The 25,194-nt window shown below is 44.6% G+C and overlaps 1 protein-coding gene across 1 annotated transcript in view; it reads left to right on the top strand.

Moving 5' to 3' along the window:
* Window positions 1-24,758, top strand: part of SCNN1D (sodium channel epithelial 1 subunit delta) — a 35,936-nt gene extending 11,178 nt beyond the window's left edge. Inside the window, exons 2-13 of the mRNA XM_034434897.2 lie at window positions 5,819-6,159; window positions 6,752-6,965; window positions 9,910-10,103; window positions 13,600-13,703; window positions 15,376-15,539; window positions 16,828-16,926; window positions 18,246-18,363; window positions 19,676-19,754; window positions 20,396-20,453; window positions 21,028-21,086; window positions 21,311-21,386; window positions 21,492-24,758. Of these exons, the coding sequence (XP_034290788.2) occupies window positions 5,819-6,159; window positions 6,752-6,965; window positions 9,910-10,103; window positions 13,600-13,703; window positions 15,376-15,539; window positions 16,828-16,926; window positions 18,246-18,363; window positions 19,676-19,754; window positions 20,396-20,453; window positions 21,028-21,086; window positions 21,311-21,386; window positions 21,492-21,905 (1,920 nt within the window). The 3' untranslated portion in view covers window positions 21,906-24,758. The remainder of the gene's footprint in view (window positions 1-5,818; window positions 6,160-6,751; window positions 6,966-9,909; window positions 10,104-13,599; window positions 13,704-15,375; window positions 15,540-16,827; window positions 16,927-18,245; window positions 18,364-19,675; window positions 19,755-20,395; window positions 20,454-21,027; window positions 21,087-21,310; window positions 21,387-21,491) is intronic.
* Window positions 24,759-25,194: the final 436 nt, after the last annotated feature.

Genomic DNA, 25,194 nt, shown 5'->3' with positions numbered 1-25,194 from the left:
GCTTTCCTAATCCTTACCTGAGAATTCAGGTAAAATCGAAAGTGTGTAACAATGATGCTTTCTTATCTGCAAAAGCAGTTTATAACAAAAAGGCAGAAGAGGTTGGGCAGATAGGGGAAAAATAGTTCTTCAGGAGCAGCGGGTTCCTTCTAAGATAGGTGCTGTAAAATATTTAAGATTACATCTTTGGGTTCAGTTCTGTTCCCTGATCAGCAATGTTTACATCCAGAGTCTGAGACATTTTAAGTTTCATCTGTTTCTGGCTCCCCTGATCTCAAGAAAATAAAGTGTGCATAATTGTGCATAAGAATCTCCCATGTTCTTTTGGAAGACTCATTGCAGGGTTTTTACTCATTGTTTTAAAGGGTTTCCTGTATTTACATCTGCATGTAAATCTGAGAGCCACTTTGGTACAGCGATTAAGACTAAGAAACCAGGAGACATTGAGTTCTAGTCCCACCTTAGGCATGAAAGCTGGCTGGGTGACTTTGGGCCAGTCACCATCACAGGGTGATTGTTGTTATGGGGAAAATAGGAGGAAGGGAGGTGTGTTAGGTATATTCCGCCACCTCGAGTTATTTATAAAAATAATAAAGGCAAGATGAAAATCCAAGAAGTAAAAACATTCCTGGTGTGTGGATTAGATTCTCAGACAAGAAATACAATTGATAGAATATGGATATGGGCTTTTATTACGTACTTAGACATTGGTATATACACACGGGGGAGGGGGGAGGAAATAAGATAAAAGGACTAAAAGTTGTTTAAATTGGAAATCTGTCAGACATTCAGGTCAGAGGTTCTGACCAGTTCTGGAGAACCGGTAGCGGAAATTTTGAGTAGTTCGGAGAACCGGAAAATACCACCTCTGGCTGGCCCCGCCCACATCTATTCTCTGCCTCCCGAGTCCCGGTTGATTGGGAAGAAATGGGGATTTTGCTGTAACCTTCCCCTGGAGTGGGATGGGAATGGAGATTTTACAGTATCCTTCCCCTGCCACTCCCACCAAGCCACGCCCACAGAACTGGTAGTAAAAAAAATTGAATCCCACCACTGATTCAGGTTCTGTTAACAGTGTGAATCCCCTTTATTTCTGATTATATTCTCTCTCATACTAGAGTAGCTCTTCCACGAAACCACTTTGGGATTGCAGGGGATACAGGAAGTGACTTGACATCAACCTGAAGTCCTAAAGCTTCTAAGAAACATCCAAATTATTTTAGCGCGATGAAAAGAGATGGGAACCTGGACTTTCAAAGAGCATCTTTGAACTTGGAACCCAGGAACAAGCGGTTCTGAAAAGACAGCCCAAAATCACCTCTAAAATCCCTCCAAAGAGCCCTTCCATTCCAAACCAAGTAGAACCTCATCAGCATTCCAGCGAAGTGAAATTTGTCATTTCCCCCCCTCCCCCCCCTTCCTAACTGGATTTTCTGGTCCAATCACTTCTGATTCCCTTGAAAAGGCAAGGAAGCCCAGCTGATGGACCGGAGGCCGAGAAAACTCCAGCCCCTTGGAAAGATGACTCAACTCTCTCAATTTGCATACTGAGGCTGGACAGCTCCTAGGCCTTATCTGTGGTTATAAAGGAACGCTTTCGGGATCTTTTGCCGGCTGCTTCATGCCAAACCCGGAGACGCCTTCTCACAGCTCTGCCAAACTCCACTCAACAGAATCCTAGGGACAAATACAGCGGGCACAAGACTAGAGGTATTTTGTTCTCCTCTCTTTCCTGGGCATTTATTGCGTGGCCCTGCCGTTGGTGCCCGAAACAAGTTTATAATTGCTACATACTGAAGTGAAACGTGTCTTAATTGTAGTGTAGAGTGTGTGGCTTCAGGATACAGGTGATATATATATATATATATATTGTACTGTTGACTACAATTAAGGATCAATCCAGCGGAAGCTGAATGAGCGAAATGAATCAAGAGGCTTGGAATGAGTAAATAAGTTATGTAAAAAAAGATGTGGAGACTCTAGAAAGAGTGCAGAGAAGAGCAACCAAGAGGATTAGGGGACTGGAGGCTAAAACATAAGAAGAACGGTTGCAGGAACTGGGTATGTCTAGTTTAATGAAGAGAAGGACTCGGGGAGACATGATAGCAGTCTTCCGATATCTCAGGGGCTGCCCCAAAGAAGAGGGAATCAAGCTATTCTCCAAAGCATCTGAGGGCAGGACAAGAAGCAACGGGTGGAAACTGATCAAGGAGAGAAGCAATTTAGAACTAAGGAGAAATTTCCTGACAGTGAGAACAATTAATCAATGGAACAATTTGCCTCCAGAAGTTGTGAATGCTCCAACACTGGAAGTTTTTAAGAGGATGTTGGATAACCCTTTGTCTGAAGTGGTGTAGGGTTTCCTGCCTAAGCAGGGGGTTGGACTAGAAGACCTCCAAGGTCCCTTCCAACTCTGTTATTCTATTCTATTCTATTCTATTCTATTCTATTCTATTTTATTCTATTCTATTTTATTCTATTCTATTCTATTCTACCTTCTGAAGATGCACTTTGTTCTCTGCCTGCATTCAACAACCACAGGATTAGTCCAAAAGAAGACCATGTTTTATAATTGCTGCTATTTTAAATCCCCATCTCCAGAACGGGGACTCTTAACACAACTTCTCATAAGGGAATGATTACCAAAGAGGTAGCTCCAAAATTCAATCTCCCCATACGCACCAAACACTTTTTTTTTTTTTGGCAACTTTGTGACTTCTAGCAATTTTGCATACTCATTCATGAGTTTTCTTGGCAACAGTAGATAAAGAGTTTCCCATTGCCACTTTCTGGAGTTTTTTCTACTTCCAGCTCTCAGTCTCTCATGCTTTCCCATGCAAAGATCAATCACATCTGATCCTTTTAAACTTAACTGAGATCAGACAGAACTTTAAAAAAAAAAGAAATAAGCATCAGTTACAGAACCTCTGTTCCTAGAACAGCAAATCCCTCCCCTGCATGCTTGAATCTTCAAATATTTTTAATATTTAATTTTTAAGCATTTTTATTTTGTATTAAGCTTTAATATTATTTGGGTATAACGTCACAATGTTATCTGGCTTCCCCATTGCTTGAAGGTCGCAAATGGGGATCACATGACCTCGGGACACCGCGACAGTTGCCAAGCGGCCGAATTTTGATCACGTTCCCATTAGGGATGCCACAACGGTTGCAAGTCTGAAAAACCGGTCATAAGTCGCGGGTTTTTTTCAGTGCCGTGGTAACTTCCGAACGGTCACTAAATGAACTTTTGTTAATTCGAGGACTTCCTGTGCATCAAATCATGGGTTAGTGATGCTTTTGATTCCACCTGACTGAGTAGATGGGACTTTTATGATCTCCCCAAATGGCATCAAGGGCTTTTCCTGTTAGCTAGTGAATTTTGGTGGGTGGATCAGACGGTGGCACGCATCCTCCAACAGGATTTCATTACATTAGAAGTCACAGTGTTGGATAATGAGTGCAGAATCTGGCTTTGAATCACTGTATTTTCTGTGCAACACGGTGTTGGAAATGCAAAGATGATTCAGTAGCTACTTGTCCTGGGCCTAATGTTATCATCAGTACAGATAATAACAAGTGTTTAGCTTTTTTTTTAACCTAATGATGACATTGGTATATAACTCAATTGCTTGCATCATATAACTGTTATGCAACTCCTTTTCTGCCTGGAATTCGGTTTAACTTTCCTACTGAGGAAAAACAGAAATGTAAAATGGCTTCGGAAGTCAGATAATCAATGGATCGGGAAGAGGTAGAACTCAAACCGAGTGTTTCGACGTTTAAGGCAGCGATGGGGATTTTTGTATGTGTATTACAGGCAGTAGAATTTTGAATATTTTTATAATTAACCTTTGAACAGTGAAAAAGGTGAACATTTCTGAAAAGAGGTAAATAAAGCAGAAGCCTGAAAGCAGTGGTGGAATTCTACCGGTCCGGACCGGTTCGGGCAAATCGTTAACTCCGACTTTCAGCGGTGAGCAAACCAGTTCTCTCTTTCTTTGAAATGGGCCTGCCCACCCCTGCGTTATACTCACCTATATTTCTGCTTCCGAAGCCTGGCTGATTGAGTCGGCAGAGTAGATTGTCGTTCCTCAGCTGTTTTCCTTGCTCTCAGTGGCGCAGAAGTTCAATTTTTTGCGCATGCATCTGGCGCACGAGCGAGATGGGAGCGCACGAAGCACGAGCTCAGCGAACCGGGGTTGTTAAACCAGTAGGATCCCACCACTGCCTGAAAGCATATTGAAAGCAGAACCATAGTGAAATCTGAGTTTGGAATTAGGATGGCTGATTTTGTGCAAATTCAAGTAACTTCTCTTGCTGTTCAAAATATTTCCCAGGCAGAAGGACTCTTATAAAGACACACACTCAATTCTTGGCTATATTGCTCACCCACCCACCTCCAAGACAAATATATCGACTGGTTATTTTACTTCAGTGATTTTCTCTACAAGAAATTCATTGTAATTCTGCTCACTCACAAATCCAAGAAACACATTTGGGGGTTTTTTCCACCAGTTTTGCTTTGCTGGCTGTCAGCATAGAAAAGAATGATAACTGCAAATGGAAATGAGATGAATTTAGTAACCGCCATCCAGTTATAGATGTTTTCTGCAAAAAACATCCAAAAATACAGTTCCTTACAGAGACATCTGTAAAGGCAAATGCTTCTCCTGTTCATTTCCTTACAGCAGGGGTCGGCAACCTGAGGCTCTGGAGCCGCATGTGACTCTTTCATCTCTCTGCTGCAGCTCCTTGTCACCAGTCAGCTCCACAATTGATAGGGCTTTCGGTTAGGACAGGTAGAGGAAAAAGGACACCGGGCTAGGAGGAGACTCTATGGTGGGGGAACCGGACTTCCGGTCAGCTCCAGAATGGAGCAGGGGGCTTCTGGTTTTGTGGCTCTTTGAGTGTTTAAGGTTGCCAGTCCCTGTCTTATAGTTTCTCTGACTTCTGTCCTTTCCTTTTCTTCAAGCCATGAAATTCCTGTTTGTCGGCTTTTTAGAACAATTCCCTGAAAAGCTTTTGTCATATGAGTCTGAAACTTCTAAATTTGGCCTGACGTGGAACATTTTTTGGTGGAAAGCCTTGAAACTATGTACATGAATATTATTACTCATTCTGCCCAGCGTAACATCCAGTACGCATTCGGCTGTCTTTGATCTCAACCAGCAGAGAGCAGCATCTTATAAAGACTTTGCTCTGTTTCTTAAATTGTTGTAAGGACTTCTTGGAAATAGGTGACTAGTCTTTGTTGTAGCTAAAAAAAAAAAAAAAGTTTTATTAAAATGATAATTTAAAAAAACCAATCTTGCCTAATCAAGATTTTAGCATAGGTTCTCCAGTGAAGAAACAGCTGTTCTCCTAAGACTGCTGCTGTATTCTCTTTGTTGATTTGACAAGTCTTTCAAAATAAAAAATAAAAAATTAGAAATCATCTACCCAGCCCACCCATGGAACACTGCAATTGGTAACTGGTACTAACACGTGTAAACCAGTCAGTGTTGAAATCTGGGAAAATAGAACGATACTCCTGAAAGTTGTATCCTGTGATTTAAATTCCTCACTCCTTCTTCTGGACAATTATTGGACCTGGAGACCTATTTAAGGTTTGTAAGAATGAGGAATTATTACAGACATCAAAGTTTAGAATCCAGGCACTGGATTAATCACACTGCTTGGAAATTCTCAAACTTGGAGAGAGGTGGGGGGAGAGGAAAAGAGGAGGAGTGATGGATTATAAATCCCTGAAAAGAGCCTGACTCTGGTATTTACCTCTGGGTTGTCCTAATTCAGAATTCCAACCTTCTGTTTTCAGATTTACAGAATGGGGGAAGCTTTGCCGAAAGAAACGAAGGACGAAACAAAGGAGGATGACGCAGCCCTGATTGAATTCTACAGCTCTTTCAAGGACCTCTTTGAGTTCTTCTGTCTAAATACCACGATCCATGGCACCATTCGCTTGGTCTGCTCGAACAGCAATCGGATGAAAACAGCCTTCTGGGCTCTGCTCTTCTTATCCAGCTTCGCTATGCTCTACTGGCAGTTTGCACTGATCTTCAACCAGTACTGGGCCTACCCTGTAGTCATGTCGATGTCGGTGCATTCGGAACCAAAGATGTTCCCTGCCATCACTCTTTGCAATTTGAATCCTTCTAGGTAAGTTTCCCCACCCCCACCCCCACTCCCCACCCCTGCTGAATTTTGGGAAATTGAACAGAAATTCAATTTCGATTCAATTTCCCAAACGTTTCCCCTGCTCCACAACAGCTCTTGCGATCCGTGCAAGTGAGGTGAATCAGTGGACGACATCTCCCTCCGAAAATAAGACCTGGTGGGTTTTTTTTGTGGCAAAACAAAATAAGAGAGGGTCTTATTTTTGGGGAAACAGGGTATTGTTCGCCTCATATTGTCCCCGGGAGAACCGAAGCAGCTTACAAATTGGATGACTAAACGAATCAAATGATTTATATGGGTGTCGTAGCCAATCAGGGATCAGAGAGTAATTAGGCCAATGTTATGGCTCTAGACAGCTGAACTGATTTTAGCTCTTGCTGATGGCCTTGACGACTGTTGACTGTGAGCGGAAAGGTTCCTGGAGATTAATCAAACATAATTAATGGGATAATTAGCATAACCCAGCATACTCTAGTGTTTAGGGAATAGGATAGTATTTCCTCCCAAACAAGATCTCAGAGGTTTTTTTCCCTGGGTTTTATAAATCCTTTGTCATGTCTGCCATCTTCCCCAGGATCAGCCCAGTCAATCAAGATATAGCTGAACTGGATAATCTGGCGAGGGAAACTTTATACAATTTATATGGCTTCCACATTCCTAAGAGCACCCCAGAAGACGTCAGCATCGACATTTCAGGAGAAAATCCTGGCCAGGTCAACAGCACCAGATTTCATCTGGATCGTAACATCGCCCTAGTGAAGATGGGTGGAAAAGTGGGGTTTCGGCTGGTAAGTGGAACGCCTTCCCCCCACCCCCATCCCCCAATTGTAATGCCTTCTTTTATTGACCACTTGCATCAAATTTAGAATTTGAAGGATTCTCAATGTAGCCTTACTTTTTGAAGGAAGGGACTGGGTATGTCTAGTTTAATGAAAAGGAGGACTTGGGGAGACATGATAGCAGTCTTCCAGTATCTCAGGGGCTGCCCCAAAGAAGAGGGAGTCAAGCTATTCTCCAAAGCACCTGAGGGCAGAAAAGAAGCAACGGGTGGACACTCATCAAGGAGAGAAGCAATTTAGAACTAAGGAGAAATGTCCTGACAGTTAGAACAATTAATAATTGGAACAACTTGCCTGCAGAAGTTGTGAATGCTCCAACACTGGAAGTTTTTAAGAAGAGGTTGGCTAACCATTTGTCTGAAGTGGTGTGGGGTTTCCTGCCTGGGCAGGGGGTTGGACTAGAAGACCTCCAAGGTCCCTTCCAACTCTGTTATTCTATTCTCTGAACAAAAGATCAATGAGGACTTAATGTATTTAGTACAGGCGGTCCTCGGCTTACGACCACAACTGAGCCCAAAATTTCCTTCGTTGAGTGAGACGTTGGTTAACCGAGTTTTGCCCCGTTTTACCACCATTCTTGCCTCCATTGTTAACTGAATCACTGCAGTTGGTAAGTTAGTCACCCGATTTAAGCGAATCCGGCTTCCCCGTCGACTTTGCTTGCCAGAAGTTCGCAAAAGGGGATCATGTGACACACACACACACACACACCCCGGGACATATACACGAGGCATCTGCGTCTGAATTTTGATCACGGAGATGCCGCCAAGGTCGTAACCGTGAAAAATGGTCACATGTCGCATTTTTCACTTCGAACGTTCTCTAAACAAACCGTCGTAAGTTAAGGACTACCTCGAGCATTCCCAGTGCATTGATCTGGAAAAAGAGAAAGAACTTTTGCCCAGTAACCTTGCTATCTTCCTTAAATTTCTTAATTCCCTGATTAGATAACTCCTTAATCACCAGGAGATAACCCCCCGCCTTGGGTGAGAGCAGAGTTTCTACTGTCAATCAGTCAGTTGGGAGGGATAAAAAAGCCCAGGCCATCCAATCTGGAGGAAGTGAGGCAAGCTTTTTACTAGTGTAGAATCATCATGATGAAAGAGGGAGCTTTTTTTTTTTAAAAAAAAAAAAACTGTGACTCAGTCCAGCGCAAGGCGCTTCCCCCAACTCAGTTCTTGCCTCTCTCCCACAATAGCCTCCGCTCCTTTTGTACCTGTAAAATAAATAATAATCATGGGCTTAAGGCATATGTTATTGTTAAACGCCAGCAACAAACCTGGCAATTAAGCATAGCTTAAGGAAGGCAAGAAGTGTATTGCTCAGAGCTTCCATGGGACAACTCATGAGATACCGGCTTAGTGAGAAGGCTCCCGTAGTATCTTGACATCCGGATTCAAGATTTATGGGTGGCGATAAATCTTGGGTTCTACTTACCTTTACTACCGGTTCGCATCGCGCCCACGCTATTCTGCACATGCGCAGAAGCTTCTGTGCATGCGCAGATCGCCTATGATGTCCGGGTCATTGGGCGGAGCCTCTTGCCGGTTTTACTACCGGTTCTTGCGAACCGGTCCGAACCGTGGGCAACCCACCACTGGGTGGCGATGTGGTCCATATACATCTTAATTTCAATGTTGCATTAGTGGCAGCAGTGTTAACGTCGCGGCCTTGTGCTTGCGGAAAGAGAAGTCATTTAAAAATGGGGGGGGGAATAGAGAGATTTCTCCCCCTTTTAAAGATTGAATCTTGTTTCTCTCTTCTCTCTCGGGCATAAGAAGTAATGTCTGCTGGAAGGGAGAAAAGCTAGACCAGAATGATCAAAGTTGAAAGGGACAGATAATCCACTACTCACAGGGCAAATTGTCCCTTGTGTCTTATTTGTGGGTTTCTGTTGTAAGGGGATGTGGTGGCTCAGCGGTTCGAATCCCTAGTGCCGCGTAATGGGGTGAGCTCCCGTTCCTTGTCCCAGCTTCTGCCAACCTAGCAGTTCGAAAGCACATAAAAAAGGCAAGTAGAAAAAGAAGGACCACCTTTGGTGGGAAAGGAACAGCGTTCCGTGCGCCTTTGGCACTGAGTCATGCCGGCCACATGACCATGGAGACATCTTCGGACAGTGTTGGCTCTTCGGCTTTGAAACGAAGATGAGCACCGCCCCCTAGAGTCAGGAACAACTAGCGCATATGTGCGAGGAGAACCTTTACCTTTACCTTATTGTAGGAAGCAGTGTCCACAAAAGCAGTAGCATCTATCCAAACCTTGTCCAGGTAGTCCTCGACTTACGACAGTTTGTTTAGTGACCATTCAAAGTTACAACAGAGCTGTACAAAGTAACTTACAAATGATGACCTATCTTGCATCATCCGCGTGGTCACGTGATTAAAATTCAGACACTTTGGTGACTGACTCATATTTACGACGGTTGCAGTGTCCCAGGGTCACGAAATCCCCTTTCTCAACCTTCTGACAAACAAAAGTCCAGTGGGAAGCCGGATTTGTTTAACAACCGTGTTACTAACTTAACAACGGCAGTCTTTCACCAAACAGCCATGTCAAGAAAGGTCGTAAAATGGGGCAAAACTCACTTAACAACGCTCTCGCTTAGCAACAGGAAGTTGGGGTTCAGTTGCGGTCATAAGAACAATCAACCGATGCAACAGAAGTTGCCTTCGGAAGTTGTGGGAGCTTCATCACTGGAGGCTTTCAAGAAGAGACCGGACTGCCGTTTGTCAGAAACGGTGTAGGGTCTCCTGCTTGGGCGGGGGGTTGGACTAGATGACCTATAAGGTCCCTTCCAACTCTGTTAATCTGTTATTACCTGTATTACAGTTTCTTAGAATCTCAGCATATTTATCCTCCTCCTTTTCTTTTCTTTTCTTTTTTTGTTCCCAAGTGCAACACAACAGGTGGAAATTGTTACAACAAGGTCTACATTTCTGGAGTGGATGCTGTCCAAGAGTGGTACCGTTTCCACTACATGAATATCATGTCACAGATCCCGTCCATTATCAAAATGTCCCAGAATGATGATCGCTTCAAAAACTTGATCTATTCTTGCCAATACGATGGGGAGCCGTGCCGAACAAGGTAATTAACATCTCCATCTGCTATTGGGGAAGGTGTGCTGTTTTGCTCCGGATTATCACCTCCCCAGTATGGAAATGCTTCCCTTGTCCAACCTTTTGACTGACATCGTAAAACCAGGGATGCTATTCAGCGGGTTCTGACAGGTTCTGGAGAACTGGTAGCGGAAATTTTGAGCAGTTTGGAGACCCGGCAAATACCACTTCTGGCTGGCCCCAGAGTAGGGAAGGGAATGGAGATTTTGCAGTATCCTTCCCCTGGAGTGGGGAGGAAATGGAGATTTTTCAGTAACCTTCCCCTGGAGTAGGGAGGGAATGGAGATTTTGCAGTAACCGTCCCCAGGAGTGGGGTGGGAATGGAGATTTTGCAGTATAACCTTCCCCTGGAGTGGGGTGGAAATGGAGATTTTGCAATATCCTTCCCCTGGAGTAGGGTGGGAATGGAGAATTTGCAATATCCTTCCCCCAGGAGTGGGGAGGGAATGGAGATTTTGCAGTAACCATCCCCTCGAGTGGGGAGGGAATGGAGATTTTGCAGTAACCATCCCCCGGAGTAGGGTGGGAATGGAGACTTTGCAGTATCCTTCCCCTGCCCCGCCCGCCAAGCCACACCATGCCCGCCAAGCCACGCCCACAGAACCGGTAGTAAAAAAAAAATTAATTCCACCACTGCTTCTAACCCCACTTGTCAAGCACCCCCCCCCACCTATTTAAATCACCAATTTCACCAAGTTGTTTCCGAAGTTTCACAACGGGGCATCGACAGCTTTCTCCTTGGGGTGGGGGGTGGGGGGAAATCTCGCCATTGCTCCAAACTCCCTCCTGCTTCCTATATCTCTCGAGGTGAAGGGGAGGCCGAAGCTACCCCGAGCGCCGCCCAATGCTCACAATTCGCTTTTTCCATTCCGACACAACCGCCGTCATGTTGAGAACAATCTGATAAAACCATTGCAAACCTACCCACGCCTGGTTAAATAACTTCTCCTGACACTTGCCCCGAGCATTGTCCTGGGGACATTGCAGAGGCTTTGCAACTCACCTGGACATGAAAGAAAGGACAAAAGGTCCCTTTTTTTGCCGTATTGCGGAGTCACCCAGCCCAAAGCTAGTCGGATTGCACAAATAAGTGATAGGTTTCACTTTGTGTCACTGGAACAACTCACGTTGGGCTGGACAAATGGGTCCGTTTGGGATTTTCTTCCCTCCCATGCCTCTTTCTTCTCGGCCTTCTCTATATTTATTTGAGATATCTATAAGATACCCAATTTTAATATTTAACCCGCCAGAAAGGGGAAATGCTCAACTGCACGCTTGGAGAGTAATCAAGTGAACAGCATGTCTGTTGTAATTCAGAAAGAAGCATTGAGGCAATCCAGGTTTTTATCTTTCTCCTGGCTCCACCCTGATCCTTCTGGCAATGTAGCCAAACGTCATCATGTCCTTCGGAAGGCCCACCTGTGGCCTTCGACCCAGAAAAACTGCAGCCCTTCTGATCTTCTAGCCCGTTCCTCAGATGGCGCTGGCTGAGGAATTCTGGGAGTTGGAAGTCCACGCGGTTTAAAGTTGCCGAGTTTGGAGATCTCGATTTAGATAGATTTGCACGTGGAGTGTGGCGAATAAAATAACGAAAGTTTGCTAATCATTTTTTTTTTAAAAAAAAGTCTCCCCGGAGATTGCACCCAAGATTTTTCCATTCCATCCACAAATCTTGAAATATAGGCTATATCTCTGTGCTAACCAAACCTCTAGCTAGCTCTAGGTCTTCCAGATTTGTTTGTTTGTTGTTGTTGTTAGTTGCGAAGTTGTGTCCAACATATCGCGACCCCATGGACCATGTTCCTCCAAGCCTTCCTGTCCTCTACCATCCTCTGGAGTCCATTTAAACTCACGCTGACTGCTTCGGTGACTCCATCCAGCCACCTCGTTCTCTGCTGTCCCCTTCTTCTTTTGCCCTCCATCGTTCCCAGCATTAGGCTCTTCTCCAGTGTGACCTTCCTTCTCATTCTTCCAGATTAAGGACATCTAATCCCTTTCAACTTCAGAAGGTGTGATTTGATGAAGCAAACGATCCTAATAGGCCTATTATCAACCTAAGACTTTTTGTCTATCAACATTTGAATTTTCAATAAACCTTTCACTTTGTGCCAGCTCTCTGATTACACTTGGCTTGAATACCCTGCAGGGGGTGACTTTTGACCTTAGAACTGACATGTGGTTCTTCACCATTATTTTTTTTATCTTGCCTCATCATCATGTCTGTATGTACACAGTATCACCTTTCCTAGGTTGTTGGGGGGGGTTTTTTCTCTCTTTTTGGTGGAGCCCGAGCAGGAAACGTCAACCTCTGCCCAGTCTGTTTTGAAATTAGATACAAGGGAACAGACTGCAAGAAGCAAAATCATCACGCTATCACCATATCCGCTAAGCAAACATTTGTTTTAGGCTTATCCAGACAAAACTTAAGAAATTCACAAGCTCTTGGATATGCTAAGGAATTGCCAGACATGAACTTTACTCAATCCACCGAGCAGGTGTAAATATAACGGATTACACAATGTCTCCACAAGATTTAGATTAAATTGGATCATACTGCTCAGGGGTGAAATCCAGCAGGTTCTGACAGTTTCTGGAGAACTGGTAGCGGAAATTTTGAGTAGTTCAGAGAACCGGCAAATACCGCCTCTGGTTGGCCCCAGAGTGGGGAGGGAATGGGGATTTTGGAGTATCCTTCCCCTGGAGTGGGGAGAGAATGGGGATTTTGGAGTATCCTTTCCCTGGAGTGGGATGGGAATGGGGATTTTGCAGTATCCTTCCCCTGCCACACCCACCAAGCCACACCATGCCCACCAAGCCACGCCCACAGAACCGGTAGTAAAAAAAAAATTGGATTTCACCACTGATACTGCTGTAAAGATATATATTTTAAAAAATCTTTTAGAAGCCATCCTAGAAAAACCACTGTAATATATCAGTTAAAGTGTTGGATGGGGACATGAGGGCCCAATTTAACTGACCATTTGATTATGGAGCTTCCTGGGTGACTCGAGGCCAGTGGCTTTCCTAGACCAGCCTATGGATTGCTCAGGGCATATATGGGGTGAGACCAGTACCTGGCCCCGGCCCATTCAGAATGGGGCCGCAGAAGCCCGAGCGTGCATGCATAGCTCCATTTTCTTAAGCACTTGTGCAAATGGAACTTTGTATGTGTGTGTGTGTGTGTGTGTGTGTGTGTGTGTACTTTGTGTGTACTTTCAAGTGTACCGCCACTTGTGTGGAATCCACCCTGCCGGTCCACGAAGCTGGAAAAGTTGGGGACCTCTGGTTTATACCGTTTATCACAACCAGAACAAATGAAACATAAAACCCTTCCCAACTTGGAGAAAACCGGTCCACTATTAACAATCACCATGCCCAGAAAATGCATTTTATCATTTCAATTTTTTTTTTTTCTGGGCCTATTTTCATTCTTTTTTTCTTTCTGTGATGTCTTTTCACAACAGCGATCACGAACATTTTCACCACCCGGTCTACGGAAGCTGCTTCACCCTTAACAAGAATGGAACGGATAAGTTCTGGAAAGCTTTCAAGCCAGGAATTGTTTACGGTATGTACAGATCCCCCCCCCCCAAAATAAGCCAATTAATCCAAATCTTGCAAAATTAGATTGAAATGCCGGTGGTTGAGGGTTGCTGCGCTGTGCCTTCTGTTTTCTTTTTTTTTTCAGGATTTGATTGGCCATTGGGGGGGAAAACAAGATGCTATCTTTAGGTTCTTAGACTTTTAAATGCAAGGTGATCTCTCAACTGCTGTTTTTCCCCCCCAAAACAATCAAAAAGTGTTTCCTTCGAATCAAGATAAGCTTAACAAACAGGTTGATGCAGTTTTCTCGGCAGCGTTACTGGTTTACAATCACCTTCTCTGAAATGTTTCTCCAGCTTCCAAAAGTAGCTCCAACTTCTATGTCCTAATGCGTCTTTTGGAACAAACATTAATATAAATCCCGGTCATATTTTGGAGGAAACGTGTGTATATATATATATATATAAAAACTGAAGACTGGTTTTAATCAGAGTAACTGTGGAAAAAGCAGGATCCCATGACCTCAGGTCACCTTACTGATAAAGAACAGAGAAAGTGAGAGGCAATGAGAAAAAATCTGGAGGGCAGGGCGGAGAGAACGAAAACAGCGCTACAGACCTGGGCAGCCATTTGGGGAATCACAATTCCAGATACAGGTTGCTCCGAGCATAACAGACATAAAATACAGGATGTGTTTAAACAGGCAGACGGCAAGTTTATGAGAGGCTAACACTGTTTTTAGAACGTGTTACTCTAGGGAGAGCCAAGGAAAGAGGATAGGGTGAGTCACAGAGATTTTTCCATCTCGGTGCAAATCGGGCCTTAAATCTCCCTGAGCCTTTCAGAGCTTTTGTTGTTTTTACAAGTCCTAGAAAAAAAAAACATCGCTGTATTATTTTTGCAGATTGACCGAAGATGCCCGGTAAAACTCGTGAGAATATCGTTGTTGTTGTTTTTAAAAAAAGGCAGTAAAAACAATAAAGTAGAGCAAACCATGCTAAATCAGCTTAAAACAATATAAGCGGTACTTGTTATATACAACACCAGCGATATTAATAAGAGAGGCAGCTTCAGGGAAACTAAAATGGAAACGTTAAAAGCAAAAGGAGGAACAGGGTCCATTTGCCGAATCTAATGTTCACCACCGAAGGGTTCTACGCGTAGCCGAAAATAAAAACTCAGAATTTAGGGTGGCCAAAACATCAAGTTAAGAGATCCGGTCAGAAAAATATATATGAAAAAATAATAACATTTCAGTCCATGTAAATGTGTGGATGGTACAAATGATATAAAAATTTCACTAAATGTGAACAGGCATTTCCCCACATTTCCCCTAACCTATTTGAAATCTGTGAATTTCCTCGATGTGTACAGGAGAACATGGAAGCACATGCATTCTCCACCACTGCATATTCCTCAAGACAGATAACTCCCTTCTCTATTTACATGGGAGGCTGCAGAGTCACAGTGAATAATTCACAAGTGAAACACAACCCACACAGTCAGTGTTGCTCCCATACTTGCTAATCACAACATCCGAGGCAAGCCATGTGCATGGCAGATTCGGTTTCTATCAACCTCCTCACCTGCAGTACAATCCGAGCACAAGAGAAACAAACCCTGCCCTCTTCTGCTGAATCCTGATTTTAAAATGTCCTCCCGGTTCTCCTTCCCCTACCTCCTGCTTCCCGATACAGGCCTATCCCTCATTCTCAAAGTGGAGCAAAAAGACCACATCCCTCTGCTGTCCACCACGGCGGGCGTGAGAGTCATGATTCACCGGCACAACCAAACCCCCTTTTTGGAGCACGAAGGTTTTGACATCAGACCCGGGACCAAAAGTACCATCGGCATCAAACAGGTGGGATTGCTGGTCTCTCGAAGGCGACTTTCAAGAACTGGAAATGCTGGCGGGGAGATTGTTAGGTCTATAGCAGAGGTCGGCAACCTGCGGCTCTGGAGCCGCATGTGGCTCTTTCATCCCTCTGCTGTGGCTCCCTGTCGCCGGTCGGCTCCACAATTGATAGGGCTTTCAGTTAGGACAGGTAGAGGAAAAAACGACTCCGTGCTAGGAGGAGACTCCATGGTGGGGGGAACCGGACTTCCGGTTGGCTCCAAAATTGAACGGGGGGCTTCCAGTTAGGACTTTTGTGGCTCTTTGAGTGTTTTAAGGTTGCCGACCCCTGGTCTATAAGATACCCAGCAGGTGATTGACAGGTAGTCCTCTACCTAGGGCTACAATGGAGCCCCAAGCTTTCGTTGCTAAACAAAACAGCTGTTAAGTGAGTTTTGCCCCATTTTATGACCTTTCGGGCCACAGTTGTTTAACTGAATCACTCCAGTTGTTAAGTGAGTAACATGGGTGGGTGGATGCGGAAACACGTAGCTTACTGATAAGAAGTAAAGTAGCTTACTGATAAGAAGTGAGTAACATGGTCGTTAAGGGAATCTGGCTTCCCCATTGACTTTGCTTGTCGTAACCTTGGCCCGTCTCCGTTGATCCTGGGGCCAAGGTTACGACCGAGAAAAGAAGTTCAAGATTCCTAGACTTTCTCTTGGAAAGTCCAGAGATGGCTGCATCCTTTTAGTCACTGAACTCCTTAGGAAACGATATTGATCAGTTCACAGTTTCCAATGCTGGAGACAATATACAGTCGTTACGATTTTGTTAAGTGAGTAACATGGTCGTTAAGGGAATCTGGCTTCCCCATTGACTTTGCTTGTCGGAAGGTCTCAACATGTGACCCTATAACCCGGGGATACTGCAAACGTCATAATGACCTGCCAGTTGTCAAACGTCCGAATTTTGATCCTATGAGCATGGAGATTCTGCAACTGTTGTAAGAGTGAAAAATGCTGTTGTAACTTCGAATGGTCACTAAATAAATGGCTGTAAATCGAGGACTACCTCTACAGTTCAGTGTTGACAAATGAGGAACCCCCATTAGCCACAAGAGCAGTAGACTGTCCTCTATATGTATATACTCTCCCAAGCAACCAGCCAAGGCAAGCGAACAAAGCATATTCCCAAAAAGACAGGTATAGGGAAAGCATTTCGACTTAATCCAGAGAGTACCAAGCATCAGCAGCTGGGTTTGGAGACACTGAATTTTGCAATAAAATGCTGTTTTTCTCTCCCAACGGTCTAGGATGAGGTGTCACGCCTGGGTGGGAAATACAGCCAATGTACCAATAACGGGGAAGATGTCAACATCAAATTACTCTACAATGGCACGTATACACTGCAGGTATGGAGAAAGCGAAGAGGGCGCGGTCCCCATTTATTTGATTATGTCTCATCTTTGAATCCCGGCCCGTCTCCGTTGATCCTGGGGCCAAGGTTACGACCGAGAAAAGAAGTTCAAGATTCCTAGACTTTCTCCTGGAAAGTCCAGAGACGGCTGCATCCTTTTAGTCACTGAACTCCTTAGGAAACGATATTGATCAGTTTACAGTTTCCAATGCTGGAGACAGCAGTCGTTACGATCTTGTCCATTCATTTGTCTAGTCCCTCTTTTTCAAGCCTTCCCAGTTGGCAGCCATCACTACACTGTATAAATATACAGCATATATTTAACATGTGCCCCATTCAAACAATATCCAGGCCCAACCCCTCTCAATTACTGTGTTCTGACTTAGGCTTCCCCAGCAGCACGAAGCTGAGTCCTCATCCCGATAAACTCTTTTTATTTAATTTACAGCTAATTCCTCTCCGGCAAAATCTTTCCTCTCCCACAGTCTTTCAAGGTAGTTCACAATGACCGACCTTTATCAGGCTTGGAGAGTGGCCAGGCCGATATCTTTCAGACTCCATATTGTAACAATACTTGGCAAGAATGCAGAAACAGATCTTCACCCAAATGTACTAATTGTCTCCTGCAAACTCCCCTCCCCTTTCGCTCCTCTTTTATTCCTCTGGGAGGGGACATTCACCGTCCACTTGTGGCTTTACTCCTGAGTCGACTCTTGTTCCTTAACTGTTCCCTTCTCCTGGCAACTCACACTGGGAACAGGCTCCAGCTGTTCATCTGCCTCACTGATGTCCGACTCCGAAGGCAGCTGACAACTGTCAGACGGCCCTGACCCCCTCTCCGCCTCTGACGCAAAGCCCTCATCAGAGCCTTCCCCAGACTCCAGGACTGGCCCATGTTCCTCCCCAATCTCCTCATTGTCTGAATCTGCTGCCAGATCCGCTGGCGGGCCACAACAGCCTGGCTATGAACCTAATTGCAATCCCGGTCTAAAATTCAGCATTTAATCCTCTTGTCAACAGATCTTTTTCCCTGCTCACTCCCAGAGCAGTACCATTTTCGTGTTCCTCGGTTGGGTAGAGCCCTCCCTGCTTCTCTTAACCCATGTTCCTCGTGCAATCTAGCGAATGGTTTTATTTTTGGCTGTACACTGCCCTGAGTCCTTCGGGAGAAGGGCGGTATAGAAATTCAATAAAATTAAATAAATAAATCTGAGGTTCCAAGTTCAGCGCAATAAGGGGAAACCCCCACCCCACCCCACCCCCTGTTTTGCTCTGCTCTCCCAACCAACGTTGCCATTTCACATCTTCTTGCAGGCCTGTTTGCATTCCTGCTTCCAGCATCATATGGTACAGAAGTGTGGCTGTGGGTATTATTTTTACCCATTACCTCCTGGGGCCGAGTATTGCAACTACAATAAACATCCTGCCTGGGGTAAGAAATCAAGATGGACAAGGGCATTGATCTGGTTGGTGTCCTCCACATCTATCTCCCTAAGCTTGTTGGATGTCTTGCTTCACTGTCTTTTAGTCAGATTTCGGAGTGGGCAGACGGGCCAAACTCCCACTCTAGGCTACAGTATGGTGGTGGCTTTCAAATTCTTTTACTACCGGTTCTGTGGGTGTGGCTTGGTGGGCGTGGCATGGCTTGGTGGGCGTGGCAGGGAAAGGATACTGTAAAATCTCCATTCCCTCCCCAATCCAGGGGAAGGTTACTGCAAAATCCACATTTCCTCCCGATCAGCTGGGACTCGGGAGGCAGAGAATAGATGGGGGTGGGGCCAGTCAGAATTTTTACTACCGGTTCTCTGAACTACTCAAAATTTCCGCTACCGGTTCTCCAGAACTGGTCAGAACCTGCTGAAACCCACCTCTGCTACAGTACATTATTGCCTCTGCCGCCCTTTTGGAACTCCCAAGAGCTGCCTTTTTCTTTGTGCCCTCTCAATTTATACCTTTTAAGAGCTTCAATACCATCCTTTGTTTTGCAAAGGGTATCCAATACAGTTTGACAAGGGAGAACAGTTCCTTTTTTTTCCATTCTTCATTTTTCAATTCCTGTTTATTTTGCCATGGTGGTCCCGTTCTGTAATGGGCTGTGAGAATAACCTTGGGGGAGACAGCAGGAAAAGCAGCAGCAACGGCCTGACAAGAGATATCTCAGCCCACAGACGGAATGGGGTGGAGGAAACATCTCAGAAGGAACCCTCCCTAGTTCTATGAACTGTAAAGGGAAGGCCTCCTGCAAGATCCTATTGTTGTAACCTTACAACAATAGTAGCGTTTAGCCCTCGTAGTTTTGGTTCCTCATCTGGACTTTCTCAAAGGCTGATGCATTTACTGAGAAATTGATGTGGGCTTAATACTTGAGGTAAAAAAAAAAAAAAAAGAGGGGGGAGCTAATCTTTGCTTTGTTCTTAGAGCTGCTACGGGACAGTTCCGTATTTCGGCCTTTCAAAGTCTCGGTGAGGATAAGGCAGCCTAAACGCCCACTCTCATGTTTAGCGTTTGGACAGCAGCCTGACCCAAGGCTATTCAGTTGGAAACAGGAAGGGAAAGCCAGATATTGCACAGCTGTAAATAGGAAATGACAGTCCAGCTGTATTCCCCTGGAAACAGGAAACGTGGGTTTTCTCGAAGCCCAAGCTCAGCTTCTCCTTTGGGATCTTCCAGCTCTGAATCTTCAGCGACTATTTTACCTGTGGTGATTGCCTTCTCTCTATTGACCTCATTCCTCTCTTCCCCAGGTCATTGCTTCTATCTGCTGTACAAAGAGCTCACCGACCACCAGTTAATCTGCTTTAGCCAGTGCCCCAAGCTGTGCAAGTGAGTAGCCGAGGAATGTTCAATGTGGATTTATTTATTTTTATTTTATTCGGCTTATATGCCACCCTATCTCCCAATGGACTCAAGGCGGCTCACAATAATAAAAACACAAGCCACAATACAAAATAAAATCTAAAAAATTTAAAATTTAACCCTTAAAACCCCCCATCAGACCAGGATGGAAGGATAGCAGGTTTACCTCCCCTCGTTTTTTGCTGTTTCCTGTCTTGTCCCGTGAAATCTCATCTCCTCCCATGCTTCAAATCCTCCAAGCGTGCACGCAGACACGTAAGCTGTTGCAGGCTTGAATCTTCTCTGGGCCAGGTTTCCACACCTCAGGGACATTACAGATGAACAGAGTTGGAAGGGAATTTGTAGGTCATCTACTCCAACACCACCCCCTCTTCCAAGCAGGAGACCCTACACCAGTGGTGGGTTCTAACCAGCTTTACTACCAGTTCTCTTCGCGTACGCGCTTCGCGCGCGTTCGCCAGTTCGTTTTTCATCATCTTATAGAACTACAGCGATTCCCAAATCTTTGGGGAGGGCTTGACAATATTGCAAAAATATTTGAGGTAAATATGAATGCAAACTTGCTGGATCAGTATGGAATTAACAGCAGACTCTGATGTCATTGGCAGGGAAACTTGGTATAAGCTCTCCGCCGGATACGCTAACTGGCCGTCAACTAAATCTCAGGTAAAGCAATACTTTTTCTTTTCTTTTTCTTTTTCTTTTTTCTTTTTGCACAGACTGGGAACGGGAAAGAACGTAGTAACGATTTACAGTGGACAGCATAACAATTAAAAGTACCTCCCATAGAGTTGCTTCCATCCCACCGTTCTTGAAAGGATTTGGAAGCTGTCCCTGCTTCTCTTGACCTTGGAAGGCTGAGAACAGACAGGGCACACCTTGAGCTAAATAGCTCCTGATAGGATAAAGATCATATTTCATGGAATATCTTTCAGTGATAACAATTCACAGAGACACATGGGTATACACAGGGATGGGCTTCAAAAATCTGAGCCAGTCACACTTCATCCAACTTTCTTTTGGGGAAAACGGGAGGAAGTACCACATGCTCCTTCCTTTGAGCACAATTTTAAAAAAATAATAATTGGCAGCCTTTCCTACATCATCGCTCTGAGACCCATCAGAATTCTTGGCTGAACTCCGTATTTCTACCAGTTCTCCCCGTCTAGCGTGCAGCCTTTTTTTGGTCTTATGTCTTTCCTTTCAGATTTTAATTTCGGTCCCCACATTTCTATTTCAGAAATGGATTCACAGAGCGCTGCAGACAGACCACAGGTACAACATCACCACAATGAAGAGGTTAGTTAGAGGATTTTCTTGTTCTTTGGCTGGAGAAATCCTACCCGTGATTTGCAGGCGGTGTGTGACTTGGCTTGCTTCCCTGATAGGAACAACGATAGTTTCCTTCGGGGGACTTAACGAAAATTTTTCTGTTTGAAATCAGGGCTCTCAGATTCAAGGACAAACTTTCTACTGTAGAGAAATTCTGTAGTTCGCTCACCTTTTCTTTCCCTCCATTTCAGCAAGGATATTGCCAAGGTGAATATTTTCTATGAGCAATTAGATTACTACTCTTGGGATGAGTCTCCGGAATATAACGTAAGTTGGGGAGGAATTCCTCTTTCATGCCTGCACTTTATGCCAGGAAGACAACAACGTTGGAAGCCACTAACTGTACGGTTCATGTTTTTATTTGGGGTTTAGGTGACCCTGGTGATGTCCAACATGGGAAGCCAATGGAGTCTTTGGTTTGGCTCCTCTGTCCTCTCGGTGGTCGAGATGTTTGAGTTCCTCGTGGACGTCATCATCTTATCTCTCATCTTCTTCTATCGGCGGCTTACAGCCAAGAGAAGGCACAAGGTGTCGAGCCCCCCCAAGATGCCAAGCGTGAGTTTGACTTTGGAGAAATACCGCTACATCGAAGAAGGCTTGGCCACGGACCAAGATGCAGAGAAGTCTCAGACCAGCTACGAGAATCCATCCTTTGTTCACGACGAGGGACTCCCTCCGTATTCCAAATATAACAAGTATCAGATGCCGGAATTATATCCACCGGTGGTTCTTCACCGGTTTAAGCACCAAGAAGACCAAGGGACGCACCAAGATCACAAGAGTTAACGGCCACAAGGCCATTTTCAAAGGACAGTTTCTCTCCGGGGGAAGTGGAGCCCTGCGAAGGGAGCGGTGATTTCCCCACCCTTGGAAATGTCAAAGCCCAAAGGATAGGACCCACGGGATTGGGCATTCGACAGATGGTGGAATGGGTGATTGTTCTCTTTTAGGTTTTCCTAAGGCAGATCAATGACTATGCCTGTAAGGGGAAGACAGGACTTCCTCAATGAGCTCATGGAGGTCACGCAGTCAGCAACCCTCCCACCCCTTTTTTCCCCCCGGACTAGGCAGTTGACACACTGCGTGCTGATGAATTCCTGGATTGACTTGAAAATTGTTTCTTCTTCCTTCTGTTATTAGATTCAGCTGGGCACCCTCGACTAGGATAAATTGGATCCTCGACATTTCACAGATTTGCTCAGGTTAAATGTTAAACCACTCATATATTTTTTTTTTTTCTAAAAATACCTCTTAAGTGGACATTTACGAGGAAACGTTTTGTATCGTCTGCATTAACGGGACCGCCGGGAATCTTGGGAGGATGCGGATAACAGTCATCCGCGCTCTTCATTTGAGCAAAAGGACTTTTTGTGCTTGAGTTGACCTATAAAAATCTATGTTGGGCGTTTCTGATGTTCTGTTCCTCTTTGAAAATGTCAAGTCCCGTTTTTCCCTAAGACAAACAGGCAGAGGCACAGAGCAATAGTTATCACAATGCAAGTCGGCCGGTGTCTGAAAATTAAGTCTAGCCTTTTTTCTGAAACTGAATATAGTCGAACCTTCAGGCGAGAAAGAAAAATAGCTGTGTGCAACTACATTTCTGTGATTCGCTGGCAATAACAAGCCTTCGGATTGGTCGAATGTGATCCCCCCTGCCTGGAACACATTTCAGTCACCGCTTTTGTCAATTACGCCAAACATCAGCATGATAATTTTTAGATCAGACTAGAAAGAAAATAAGAATTTCTGCAAGCAAAACATCAGTGGTAGAATGTTTGCCAGTTCTCAGCAGAGATAGCTTTGGCATCGGGAACTAAGGAAGCTTTTGCCGTAGACATAAAACAGAGAATTGGGGATATGCCATTACATTTTTTTAAAGAATCAACTCCGCTGCTGGAGGCTAAAAAGCAAATTATATTGGGTGGATCCGTTTTGTCAGTCCTGTTCACATATTGCTAGACCAGGTGTCTGCAACCTTAAACACTCAAAGAGCCATTTGGACCCATTTCCCACAGAAAAGAAAACACCAGGAGCCACAAAACCTTTCCCATGCCTGACTATTTCTTGAGCGGCCACAAAACTAGCATATGTAGTTGAATTAAACGTTCTGTTTTCTTCTGAAACTTTTCTTTTCTTGCATTTATCCATGGTTGGCCTACTGGAGGTTGAAAAGCTCAATAAATTGCATGCCGGTGAGTGTCACACATTGGTGGTTGTGACGCATATTTTGAGTGACAGGGAGCCGCAGCAGAGGGGTGAAAGAGCCACATGCGGCTCCAGAGTCGCAGGTTGCTGACTTCTGTGCCAGACAAAGCAAGTACATACATTAGCTCAACGACCCATGTCAAATACCCAACTGACACGTGTGTGGAGGCGTTCTGTGAAATTCATATTCTCTTAACTTCTGATTCTGAACAGAGCCAAAATGGCACCATTCATGGACAAGAGGGAATCTCCAGGAGGCTGGGGGAATCTCTTAAGAATAAGAGTTCAAGAAAAAAAAAGAAAGAAAAAAGAATTAAAACAGTTGAGGAAGGGACACTACCAAGGAGCCAAAGGACAAGGAATGACTAATGATGGGAAAAGGGAGACAGAAAATGGAGTAGAAGAAGAATGCAAAGGGACAGTTTGAAAGGTAGCATAGCTGATAGCCTGAACAGAAACACCCAGACTTGGTCTCATTTGCAGGGACTAATGGCAATTGAAACCAACACTCCTTCTAGAAAGGTATCAAGGAACATGGAGACACCTTGTTCTAGATCAGGGGTTGGCAACCTTAAACACTCAAAAGGTCCTACCTGGAAGCCTTCCATTCAATTCTGGACCCGACCGGAAGTCCAGTTCCCCCCCATAGAGTCTCTTCCTAGCGGGGCGTCCTTTTTCCTCTACCTGCCCTAACCCAAAAGCCCTATCAATTGTGGAGCCAACCAGCGACAGGGAGCCGCAGCAGAGGGCTAAAAGAGCCACATGCGGCTCCAGAGCCACAGGTTGCTGACTCCTGTTCTAGATCAAGCCAATCTCCTCTTCCAACTGCAAGCAACTCAGCGGTTCTAGAAAGCCAATATTTTCAACTCCCCCCCCCACCAAGAGCCTTGGTAGTACAGTGGTTTAATGCACCCTGTTATTAAGACCAGCTGCCTGCAATTACTGCAGGTTCGAATCTTACCAGGCTCAAGGTTGACTCAGCCTTCCATCCTTTCTAAGGTAGGTTAAATGAGGACCCAGTTTGTGGGGGCAATAAGCTGACTTTGTATAAATATACAAAAGTATGAAGGCTATTGCTTAACGCATTGTAAGCCGCCCTGAGTCTCCGGAGAAGGGCGGCATATAAATCAAATTAAAAAAAAAAAATAGATCTCTGGCAGACAAAGGTGTGTTAACCTCAGGTATGAAAGCTCTGTTTGCCATCAGGGGATTGAACAGACTCCTCTGAATCAGCCTAGGTAGAATTATGTCATCAGACACCTGTCGCGGTCGCTGTTCCCTTTTCCCTCTCTCCCCTTTCATTTTGATTTTGTTTCTCTTAACGGTTGTGCTGCTATTGAGACCTGGATGTAATTGTAAACATGAATACCTGACTGTAAATTATTTGGGATGTGTGTACGTATGAGTGGGAAGATTAAAAAAAAAAACCTGAAACTTTTTTTTTTGCTTACCTGTGTGTGGTTTAATAACTGATTTTCCTTGTATGTTTTTTTTTTATTGAAAAAGTTTTACAAATACAAATTTTCCCATTTCCCCCCCCCTTCCCTCCCTAACCCTCCCTTGCTCCCATGACCTTCCCCAAGGTGAAATCCATCCACATTATATTATATCATACTTTACCACCCTTCCATTCTCCCCCCTGTGTACTATACATTTCCACATAACATTAAACTATCTTACCCCCTATATACTATACATTTCTTCACAACACTCAGCTAAAAGCTATCTGGTACTTCCTAGTTTGATATTTATTCTGCACATAATCTATCCATTTCTTCCACTCCCATGCATAAGTCTCTTGAGTCCGGTCTTTTAAATATGCTGATACCTTCGCCATTTCTGCAAAACTGGCCACCTTTAAAGTCCATTC

The sequence above is a fragment of the Pantherophis guttatus genome, chromosome 15, assembly GCF_059756535.1.
Source record: "Pantherophis guttatus breed Tessera chromosome 15, ASM5975653v1, whole genome shotgun sequence".
In the NCBI taxonomy this organism is placed as follows: Eukaryota; Metazoa; Chordata; class Lepidosauria; order Squamata; family Colubridae; genus Pantherophis; species Pantherophis guttatus.
The sequence above is the reverse complement of the archived record's forward strand: the minus strand, read 5'-3'. Positions and strand labels throughout refer to the sequence as shown.